Below are 12,358 nucleotides of genomic sequence, written 5' to 3'. Positions count from 1 at the left end.
TGTAGTCTGGAAATAGTATTAGGATGCTGGGACTCTTTCTAACTTGGTTTTCCAAGGTGCCTGACATATCAACCACTGAGCCTGCTTCACCTCTTTCATTATAAAATGTTGATGTTGTTTACTGACTTCAAGAGGACTGCTTAATTAACAACAGCTTGTAGAGTGATTTCAAGATGGAAAAACATGGCAATTACTGCAAACAGTAAAGGCACTGCAGGCTAATTTTCATTGATGATAAAGTTGATTAACAAATACACAGCTCTAATAAACACTGTTACTGCTTTTGAGTGCAGGAGCAGGTGAAGAGTTGTCATGAGAACTGATGCAGCTGAGTGTGCTCAGCTCAACACTACTGATGTCTCTTTATTATTATGGTAATTGATTACTAGGAGTAGATTTACCAAGTGAGGGACTGTCACTCCCTCTTGACTCTGCCTGATGGTGTACATGCTCTGAGTCATCTCAAAGGAGTAAGCACCTAGTGATAGTCTCCCTTCTTCTTAGAGTCCCCATGTAATGGGGAATGCCAACACAAAACCAATAAAGGGATGTAAGGCACCATACAAACAGGATGCTCTATAAAAGAGGAATAATTTATGAACACTGCCCTTTTTTAGTTTTCAATGCTAATCATCAGCACCCTGAAATTTGTTTAACCTTCTCTTCCTTAAGACATGGCAGTTGATTTTTTTTATTTGTGTTTTTGTTGGTTTGGTTTTTTATTGTTATTGGTTTTGCTGGTTTGGGGGGTTTTTGGGTTTTTTTGGGGGTTTGGGCTGGTTGCAGTTTATTTTTGGTTTTTTTTTTAAGTTGAGGCATTTTGCAATGTCTTAGGGCAATGCTAAGGATCTTCTACCCTGTAGTTTGAGAATTCAAGAAAAGTTTTGTTTTTCATCTCTCCGTACCCACTTGTTTTAATTTGGTATATCCAGCTCCAGCAAACAGTCCACTGCATAGTAACAAATGAATTCATGTCATCTATTTTCTTTCCCTGAAACAGCTAAAACTCTCATTTAAGAGGGATAAATACAGGTACAGAAACCTCATCTCATTATTTGCAATCTCTGTCTTGTGAGTTGTTACTTGTTGTTTCAGCAACACAATTCAAAACATGTTTTTAAAAGGAAAAGACACTTTTCATTGAGCAATGACCTGTACACCCCTTCTCGGCCATGTTCTTATTTTCAGTAAAATGTTTACTTTCTTTTAAATGGTAAAGTGATGCATAGGAGTAGTTACATGGGACCATTGCTAATTGCCATGTTGAAATGCCATTGTCTACCTACAGGGTAGAAATTGCCATACTAAAATGCCCTTTTGTCTTTACATCAAGTCAGATATGGAAAAAATACAAGTTGATTTTGCAGTTCTGGTTCCTATACATATTCAGAAACAAGTCTGCTAAATAAATGACTTAATGGGATTTTACTGTCTTCCTCCTGTAGTCACTACACAGTCAAATAGGCAGAGCAGTCTGCTTTTGTCGCTGTACCATCAAAAGCCAGGTGGTCACTTGCAAAGTTCCAATCAGTTGTAATGCATAACACAACAGAAAGATGTCAGTGTGGATATAATTTGAGCATGACGTGCTTTATTAAATAACTGCCTGGTTTTGATTATTCTTTAATCCTGCTAAATGGTGCATGTAAGGCAGAGGACCAGATTAATTCTAGATCCCAGTTGAGACTGGAAGGTTGAGCCAAGCTGATCTGATGAACAGCCAATAAATACAGACAACCACAATGTCATTTTAATAGGCTCTCTGGGAAAATGAATAGATGAATAGTTTTTTTCCTTAAATGTCTGTTTACAGCTCATCACCAGGAACGCAACTTGAGTTTTATTTTTCATTTCATGTACCAAGGTTGAGAGTGCATGCTTTAGAAAAGAAGCTCTACAAATAAATTCATACCATAGCACAATGCAGTATGTCAATGAAAAGAAAAGCAATAAGGTTTGGGGATAATTTGAACAGCTTGATTTTTCCTGACCATTACTTAAGAACTTGAAATGTGAGGTGTGTTAGAATTAATGAATACTACCCTACATGAAATAATGACACAACATAAGGGCTTTGTGCCTTTATATCAAGCACAGTAAAAGCAGAAAATACATGCCACTCCTTGACTGATCTCACATCACAATATTTTGATTACTATTAATAGTCACATGCCTCAATAAGCTTGAGAACTATGGTACATCAGTCCTGCTCCCACTGTGTTTGGGGGCAGAACTAAGACTCCTATAGGTTTCAGTACCTGAAAATTGTAGAATAGAGAATATGAGCTTATTTATTGAGCTATGTTATTACAGGAGCAAAGTCCCTTGGTCCTTATTCAAAGAAATTTCTTATCCCCATTAATCGTAATTAGTGCTCCATGAGGAAGTAAGTTTTGGTATTCTGTATTTGGAAATCAAGGATTTCAGGTTTTTGTAAGAAGGAAAAAGGGGATGCTTTTTGTATGCAGTATTGCTGCACTCACCTCTGAAGTGGGAGTGGCAGCTAAGCCTTTCAGCCTGCAGCTTGCAGCTGGAAGGGGGTGCTTGGTTGGGGTGAAGCAGATCCAAAAATGTTTATTGTCTCAGCATTTGTTATTTTACATTTTCATCTGATGTTGGTAGCTTTTCTCTATTGTGTTTTATAATTTAATCCTTAGCAGCAGGAGACCATCCCTGCTTTCAATGCTCTGCTGACTTTCTTTCTCATCCCCTTGGTACTTTTTCAGACCTGCAGCTCCCACTTGTGACCCCAGACTGTTCTGGCCAGACTGGACTGTCAAGGGCCAGCACCACAAGAAATGTGTCCCAGGGCAGTGCAGTCACTGAGCAGGCACGTGTCTCCCATCTGCAGCACAGGTGGAAGCAGAGCATGAGCACAAAGCTGTAAGTTAATGATGACCCACCCTCAGGCACTGCCAGTGCTTCAGCATGAAGTTATTTGGGAGTCAAGGACACAGAATGCAGCAAAAGAGGAGACCACAGCAGATGGAACACTTGGATGTATTGCATCTCATACTTGCAGAATGTCTGTTTCTTGTTCTGCACTTGAATATATTGCATCTCATACTTGCAGAATGTTTCATTCTGTATTAGGCAAGTTTGCACATGTTTTGGGTATAAACATCTGAGTCTTTGAGGCATTGAAACACCTCAACAAATAAATACAGACCCAGAGACCCCCCTGAACCTTTAGGTCTCATGGTGGCTGAGCTGTTTCCTGCTCCTATCCCTGCTTTGCCCCTACCACAGACACACATATGTAGTCCTTTGCACAGAGATCCCCCCTCAAGGTGAAGAACCAAGAAGTACTTGATAATTTGTCTGTTATCAAGTGCTGTTTCCCACATCACACTATTTCACAAATTTTATGTTCTGAGGATCTGCTATTCTGCAGAGGGGAGAAAAATTTCTCTTTAAGATAGATGTTATTAGACTTACTTAACAGATAACAAAATTGAGGTCTGGAAAGGCCACATATTGCCAAAAATCACACAGAAATGGAAGAAGAGCCCCTTGTCTTTTACCAGTAATCAGTCTTAGAGACTCATAATTTCTATAGTCATCTTCCCATTGAATTTTCTATGAGGTAAATTGATGCTCAGAGATTTTAACAGACAGATTAATAACACCATTGTGAATATGCACAAGTATAGCTCAGATTTCCCAAGTAATGAGCTTTTAAAAAACAGGTTTTTTTCTTGGGTTTGCTTCTTTCCTGTTCTGTTTCTATGGCAGACTCTCTTTGTGTGTACTGTGGAAGCTGTAGGCCAGTTTTTAGAGAGCTGTGTCACTTCTTAAACAAAGTTGCTTGCAGAATTCTTAGGTTTAACTGATTTGTTGTAGGTTATTTCTACGTATCCTAGTCTTTGATAATATTTGGAATGATTGTATATGGCTTTCATTAGGGGAAGAATGCAGCACCACATGTTTCTGTCCCTTTATTACAGATGAAAGTGCTAACAATAGTGCAGTCTTTCCATAGGGTTGGGTGGGGATGTTCTTCTGAATTCACTACAAATCAGCATTAAATAGGATACCTTGACAATGCATTTCTGTTATTTAACATGCTTGGATTTATTTAATGTTTAATTTAATCTTGATTTAATCATTCACTCTGAATAGCCTGGATTTGTAATGCTTAATTATTCCCACAATGCAGTTACCCATATGTACTCTTAAACATCACTCCCTCCAAATATAGTTGCTTCCTGTGTTTGGAAACTAAGAGTTAAAAATGCTGAAATTACTAAATTTACTTGATGTAAAGCTTTGTTCCAGCCTCCTTGATTTAACCTACTGTATTGCTTAACTTGGGGGAAAAAGGGCTAATTTCCTATTTCCACTAATTTCATTATTTCACTATTTTCTTATAGCTCATTTGCAAAAGCATTATGTCTAATGCTGCATATTTTTTATTACTTTCCAGGAATCAGGTGTCAACATCAGACCACAAGGATGTTCTTAAAGCTCAAGACTTTTCTGTAATCATCAAAGCATATGTGCTTGTGACATCCTTAACACCTCTGCGGGCATTCATTCATTCAACCACCACTGTCTGGCATCCACCCAAGAAGAAGCATTTTACCATAAAGGTAAAACATTTAATTTCCTCAGTTTTCCATCTTTCAGGCAAAGTACATAGACAGAAAACTAGAGAATATCTTTCTTGTCTTTTATTCCTTCTTTATTAGCAGCCGACAGCCTACAGTGAATATTCTTCTAATGTGTAGTTTTCATTTCTCAGAACAAGAGGGGTTTGCTTCATGAAGCAGAAAAGCATTGCCCCGTGCACTGGGGCCCTGGGATTTGCAGGTGTCCAAGCCCATTTTTATTGGTCACATTTGACAGCAGTTGCAAGGTCAGAGTTTTCTCTAAAGCAGAGCAGTGTGGGTGCTGCCATGCAGTAGCAAATTTTGCTGGGATATTGACAGTGTTGTGAAAAGGGAAGTTGAATATTTAAAACAGTTTGTTTAGATTTCTTTTTTAGGTGCAGTACAACAGACTAGAGGAGGGTCAGGGCACTTCTAAATAAGGGGAAGGAAGTATACAAGTATACCATGGTGGTTCCCCCATGGTCTCAATTTTATGAAGAAGGATATTTCATATGTGCCTTAGATTAATTCTGGACATCTCCAAGTGCATGGAGATACCCCTCTCACTCCACCTATTGCTTGCTCAGCAAATATGCCTTCCCATTCCTCTCTTCTTCTAGCAGGGACTGTGCTTGTAACACATCAGCTCTTTATGAAGAAGCTATAGTTGTGCTGCTGCTTTTTCCCTTTTGAAGAATTAAGGTCACAATGTGGCAGTGATTTCTTGAGGTTGCATACATCAGCTCCTGCAGCAGCTGTTAAAGGATGGGTGTGCTTTGGCAATGTAGCCTTTTGGGGTAGGAGCAGGTCATGGCTTTGGATCAGTCTGATATCACTGTGGTATCACTGTCAGGACTGTTGATGGTATCAGCCATTTGGTTCTACAATTTTAGCTCTTGACAAGTGGAGTGCCTAGTTTAAGCTCATTATCTAATTCTAGTCATTGGAGAAACAGACACATCTAGAGAACAAATCATCCCACTTAATTTAGACACCAGTTTTGGAATGAGTTTCCTGGTGAAAGTGTTTGTTTCCTTCTATGGGCTATGACATTCTTAGAGAACATGCCCAATTCTGGATTGCCAAAATTAGGTGAGCTGAATCTACTTCTCTCTTCCACCCCCCACTTAAGCTATGGAAGCCCATGGAGATATATTACTTTGGCATGTATTTTCCTCCATTTACATTTATGAAGAGTAATTGTCACTCGCTTTCAAACCCTGGTATTCAGTTTTGGTTTATTTTTATTAAAATATCACAATATACAGCAGCATCACTGTTGCAGCTGAAGTAGGGACTACTTTAAAGGCTAGTAGTCATTAGTAATTGTTATATGGCTCTGGAAAACAATTCCCACTGAGTGAAGTCTGCTGAACAGAGTTCCAGCCACCATTTACAGAGCACTTTGGCAGCTGAAGAAGCAATAAAGATGATAGATGGAAGTAGCAGTGCATCTACAGTGGTTCCAATCTGTTTACTGCTGTTGTGGCATTATGCCTTCCCATAGCTTCAGACAAACTCATCAAAACTGTGAAAAATACACAAAAGATAGGCACCACTTGTGAAAGAAAGCACATTTGTAATGATGTAGACATTGAAATGCAAATTAACAAAATGATGGAAAATGGGGCATGTAAGGCTGCCTCTCAGCACAGTGTGCCCTGTAAAGAACATGGAAGGGGGTGGGGAGCTTCCAGAGGGGAGATACTGGGAATTCTTAGAGTGGCTAGGAAGCACTGCAGGAAAAATCATATAGAGAGTCTGTGCTTGATGCAGAGCAACAGGCAGGTCACCCACCAGAAAATACTTGGAAAAAGGCAAATTTAGCCATTGATATCCTTTGTTAAGAGATTTTGTCAAGTTTCTCAAAAACTTCATTGAGCCCTCCATCACATTCCAGTGTGACATACAAAACCAGGAGTCATCTCTCCCAAAGTAGCCCCTGGAGCAGTGCATGCTTATACCAGCCAAGGAGCCTGGTCCTGAAAGCTCCTAAGCTTCAAGTTTCTGCCAGCTCTATTGTACAGGATGGAAATTGACACATTTTGAAGCTTCAACCTGTCAATAGTCTACACAGATAGAATCTCCAAGACCTGCTTTTCCACTGATTGACTGAATACACACTGGGTACTCAACAAGCATAAAGGGGAGACTTTGATCTGTTTTGCTTTGTTTTGTTTTGTTTTGTTTCATTTTTTAATGCAGCGATGAGAACCATTTGATTATCTGCTTTCAGTAATGTTGTACCATAATTTAGAGATCTCCTCAGTGTCTGTAAACCTCTGGTCAGGAAATTTTTTCTTGTACCAGTATAATTACAACAGTTTTAATGAGAATTTCATCCACATTTGTGGTTAACTTAGTTATGCTATCACAAATTCAGTATGTTAAGTATGTTTAAAATTTGATCTCCCATGTACAACAATGCCTTATGGTTGCTAGGAGTTACTAGAATGTGGGATATATGAAAGAGATTTAAAAAACCCCTGGAGATGGGGTAGCTATATGATATCAGTAATTGAGAGAAACTGTGTAAAGAAAAAACAGGAGTTTCATAAAAGAATACTGCATTCTCCACCGCCTTTTTGTTAGTTAACTATTGTAAATTATTTTTTGCAATGCATATTTGCTTTTTATAGTCATTGTGGCATGATTTCAGAATGATTTCTTGAATAAGCATTGGTCAAATGGCAGTTCAGGGAGAGTTCAAGTGTGTTTTGCTCACCAGCTGCCAGATTTTCTCTGGATTATACATATTTTAGTATTTCATTTCAGAAAGCAAAACAAGGTAAAACCTGAGCTGGCATGAGGATTTTGTGTGCAGTCAAGGGGTAACAAAAGTGTGACTCCAAATTTGGGCCCGGCATGGGAAGATACAAGAGATACAAGGGAGAGAATGGTTTTCTGTCACACAGATGTTTAGATATGAGGCTTGTGTAATAGCCCAATTTCTTTGAGGAGAATTGGAAACTGCTTATTTAGACTATCTGTGTGTTGGAAAATTATTAATAAAATAGAAGCTTTGTATTTTGCATATTGTACCAATTAAAGGAAGGGTCTCTGTCAATGTATTCAATAATTCCTTTTGTGTTAATTGACACTATGTATGTGCATTATGAAGAATTCTGACCCCTAATAATTATTTCTTTTGTGGAAGCCGGTGTGCAAATCAGTAATTTATGATCAATTATTTCAAGGCTTAACATACTGTGAACTTCTTCCTTTGCCCTGACAGTAACCTTTCCCCACCTGATCCAGTGCTTTATGAAGGGATGCACTTTTGTAGACAGAGGTACCACATCCTGCATCATCAGGGGAGGCTCTTCTATGCTGTCAGCAACTTCCTGTGGCCCCTGCTATGGCTCATCATCCTTTTGCTCATCCAAAATAGACAGGTGCCTCCTGGACTTGAGTTCCTTGACTGGTGTTCTTGCATAACCCTTGATGTGCTCAGATGAAACTCTGTTCTTAAGTAATTTTCCAGTTGTGAAGTGCAGTATAATTTATTAAAGCAGTTTGCTGTTAAGCTTGCTGTGGTGGGAATCACTATAACTGAAACTCTCTTTGTGTATTAAGCATTTGGAAACTTGAGTAGAGATTTTTTTTTTTTCTACTTAACACACATGCAAATAAAACTGGACCCTCATCTTTACAGGAAATCCATCTCTTAATATGACGTGGCAGTCTGGCTTAGAGCCGAGCATGGTGGAAATTAAGTTACAGGATTGCCCTCAAGTGCCCAGCTTTGGTACTACTTGAAGTATCACCCACACGTATTTAAAGTGAGAGAGAATGCAAACATGCATACAGATAAAGAGCAAGATGCTTGCAAACAGCAGAAAGGCTTGGTATTTTTTTCCCTTTATTTTACGTTTTTTGGGCGTTTTTTTTGTTTGTTTTTTTAAATTTTTTTAAATTTAATATCACTGCCTTGTCACTTACAGGAGCAAACACAAAAGAAAAATTACCATTAATTCTTAATCAATTAGATTGCATGTTTACTTGGGACTAAAATTAAATTCACTTGTTATGTTCTGTAGAATGCTGTAATGCTCTTCTTTCTGGGAGACTGGACATAATATAATGCCATCTCTGTTTTCTTTCCTCATGGTATCTATAATTTCTCTTTTCACTGATGTAAGAATGGAAGTCAGTCTGGACTGGGGAAATCAAAGACATGCTTAGTCTGACACTCCATTTGTGGCAGTCAAGAGAGCATCATGAAACTCTGTAACAGGACAAACAAACTGGTGGTGGTCCTAGGCAGACTATATTTATTTCTGGTAACCTGTGGGGTTAGAACACAAAACTGGAAGTGGAATGTATTTCTTGATGTTTAATAAGCTCCAGTGGGCTTTTATGCATGCAATTCTCTACTAGATTTTTAAATTCATGAATGCTTTTGGTCTTAGCAATGTCTTCAAGCAATGATACTGTACAGATTATTTACGTGTCGATTGAGAAAGAGTATTTGTTTGCTTTAAAATTTAAGCAAAGTCAAATATGACTTGATTTCATATCCTTAATTATTGTCTTAAAAGAAAGAATAAGAAGTCCTTCCCTCTTTGTCTTCTTCATCTATGTCAACCTGTCATGCAGTGCACAAACAAAATTCTTTCTGGTGTTCTTTTCTGCTTTTCTCATTCTGAACATCCCTATGTAGCTAAGTAAGAGCTTGAGACTAAATGTCCTGTACAACACGTGGATATGTCATAAGTTTTTCCACTATTATCCTGGCCCTTAGCTCTCTGGTGTTTTTCTAGTTCACATATCCTCTTGCCTTGGCTGTTCAATCCAGTCAGCTCTGTAAGCATGCCCTTCTATGGCTTCCAGCTTTCCTAGACCTGCCTCCTACTACCCTGACTCTTCTCATTCTTCCTTTTTCTGAATTCCAGCTTCCCTCAGTCAAGATGATACACTTTTGCTCCTCACAGCAACCTGGGAAATACTGTTAGTAAATCACCTTTACATTCCCACTAATAAGTCTGAGCTGAAATGGGAAACCATTCTTAGTTCAGACTCAGTCAAAAAGCCTAATTTCGTGGTTGCTGAAGCTCATGAGTGGCTTTTTGCTTTTGGACAGTCTTAGGAGCAAGGAGTTTTAGAGAAAAGGAACCTTTCTCAGATTCCTTTACTTCTCCACATAATTAAGCTATGAAGGTGTTAAGGGGCAAGATGTTGGGGTTTTTTCTGAATATTTTTTGTTCTGGACAATTTAATATCATCTTTTTAAAAATCATATGTAATGAAAAATATATACAGAACTGGGAAATCTACTGTAAAAAATAGTCGGACACTAATGTGATTTTCCGTTTCATCAAGTGCCATGTTAGAACTGAAGAGAAAGGGCACATCCTAACAATAAATCAGGAGTGGAATAAACAGATCTACCTGAAGCTAATGCAATAAACTTATGATAAATTACTGAACTGTTTTCTCTGTGTTTTATTCTGGAACCATTGGTACCTGATTCATGTGTACATTTTTCTCCCATTACATGGCCTTTGACTATTTTTATATACTCTGGTCAGTAGAAAGGTCCACCTGTGCTAGCAGAAAATATATGAAATTGCTGCATTGCTAAGTATGCTTCTTCCTGGCCTTCTGTGTGGAATTAGTTTTTATTCTTGCAGACATGTTAGATATCTAGATATTTCCATACATATAATCAAGGAGATTATTTTTTGTGTGTAAACCAGTATTTTTATACCTATGAACAACTACTTACGCCCAAAACTATTTGGACCTGGTGAAGAAATTTCACCAAAGATAGACTCAGTAAGAATAATGAATGTACAAAAGTGAACTGAGACAATAGAGTCTATGTTGAAAGGTTTTAGCAATTTATTGAATTTATTCAAGCATTTTCAAGAAGGGGCAATTACTGTAAGACCTTGAGAGCCTGAAGATCCAGCTGATCAGAAGGAGTGCAACAGCTCCCGTGCACAGCAGAACAATCTGGAGAGTACGCCCTTTGCTACTTCAAAAAGAGTAATTTCTGGAAACCAGAGGTCATGCTTTCACTCCTCAGACATAAACCTTACTTTCAACTCCTATCCTGATAACTTTGTCTGCCATGTCATTTTGAAGGCTACTACTAGGAACCAGTAAGGTCTTTCAAAATTGATTCACTGTAAAGTAGGATGTTCTAAATGCCAAAATGTAAACCTCAAAATTGCATTGAATTACTCAGTAGTGGTCTCTTTTCTTCTGCCTCCTTGAGGTAGGTTCAGAGCTCATCTATGCCTCCAAATGGGAGTTACAAGGAAAAAATGTAGGAGTTCACATTGTCTAGCCAAACCCAGAAGTGTCTAAGTGATGATATACAATAACTGGCAGCCAGTAATTATAATATACCTTCTATCAATTTCAGTAACAGAAGAGATAAATCATTATACCAGGCACTTAAAACACTTCATTGAACATCGCACATTTCTAAACATCCTTCTGTAAATACTCTCTGATGCTCTGGTGGCATCTGCTCATTCCCCCATGTTTATCCAGCCTCTATCTCACAGGCAACACAGGTTAGACACAGTCCTGCTCTCCCTTCTTTCTGCACCTCTGCTTGCAGAAGTGGAGGCCCCTGCTCTGTGGGTGCCCATTTCACATGCACCCATGCAGGAGCTGTGCCCATCCTTACATCCCAGTATTCCCTGAAGTCTGGGCAGAAGCTGTGGTGCCAGCAGGCTGATTTGTGGCAGTGCCCGACCAGGTTTTGACTGCTGCTTTCTCCACCACTGCTTTCTCTACTTCTCCACTTTCTCTCTGCTGCTGCAAATTTTCCTGCTCCTTCTCTGTTATTTTCCAAGCTGACTACTTCTTTGTTCCAAAAGTCACTTTGTAATTTCCTGGTTACAGTTTAACCTTGCTGATGGTCGCATTCCTCTGTATCATGGTTAAGTTTGGTCAAACATCATCCCAGACAGTTCTGCATACTACAGGCACACAGGTGGTGTTGTCCATGGGAAGGCTGTGTGAGCCCTCCAGTGACAGATGTCCTGTCTGTCTTCAGTGTCTCACTTAGATTCTCCAGGGGAACCAAGCCGTTTCTGATTGCAATTAATGTCACTGTTTTGAGACATCTACTTTAGGATGGCATAAATTATGCTCTTCAAGCATCTGTGTTCTGCAGTGAGGTGTAAAGGGAACTTAGACGTTTAGCTTGTACATAGACATAAGCTGGGCAGTCTTGTAGTGTGGGATTCCTCTGCAATTTTGGCACCTGAGAGAATTTTTTTCATGTGAGCTGTGTCTCTGAACACCTACTACAATCAGCAGAGATCTAAGCAGTGTGGTCAATAAAGGAAGGTATCCTAAGTTTGCATTTATGGCCATTCCCAGTGTTAGATAAGGAAAATCTTTCGTGTTTGTTTCATCAGGAGGCAAGATTGTTTAGGATTGAGCTAGAGGGCAATCTCAGATCACTACAGTTTGGTTTTATACTCTTTCTCAAGGCAATCCTCAGATGACCATTCAGGTAACTGCCCCAGGCTGCCCCAGCAGCTCTCATGAGAAATTAATTTGCAGAAAAATTGCCAGAGGATAATCTTCTTGAGGGAGCTACTACAGTCATCATAACTTTCATCCCAGTGAGTGCCACACTCTTCCACTCTTCAGGCTCCATGGCTCTATGCATGAAGTCTCCAAATCAGAATTCCTTTGTCAATTAAATTGCATTTTTTCAATGTGTCAGACCTTTACCTGATGATTCAGTGTATTTTTGAGGAGCCAGAGGGATCTATGTCATTGAGATTATAAGGCTA

At 39.0% G+C, this 12,358-nt stretch overlaps 1 protein-coding gene across 1 annotated transcript in view; it reads left to right on the top strand.

Moving 5' to 3' along the window:
- The window catches only part of CPED1 (cadherin like and PC-esterase domain containing 1), a 143,795-nt gene that overhangs the window by 43,484 nt on the left and 87,953 nt on the right, over window positions 1-12,358 (top strand). Inside the window, exons 6-7 of the mRNA XM_054515002.1 lie at window positions 2,727-2,883; window positions 4,427-4,592. Of these exons, the coding sequence (XP_054370977.1) occupies window positions 2,727-2,883; window positions 4,427-4,592 (323 nt within the window). The remainder of the gene's footprint in view (window positions 1-2,726; window positions 2,884-4,426; window positions 4,593-12,358) is intronic.

The sequence above is a fragment of the Molothrus ater genome, chromosome 5 (genome assembly GCF_012460135.2).
Source record: "Molothrus ater isolate BHLD 08-10-18 breed brown headed cowbird chromosome 5, BPBGC_Mater_1.1, whole genome shotgun sequence".
Taxonomy (NCBI): domain Eukaryota; kingdom Metazoa; phylum Chordata; class Aves; order Passeriformes; family Icteridae; genus Molothrus; species Molothrus ater.
This window is presented reverse-complemented; position numbering and strand designations above follow the sequence as displayed.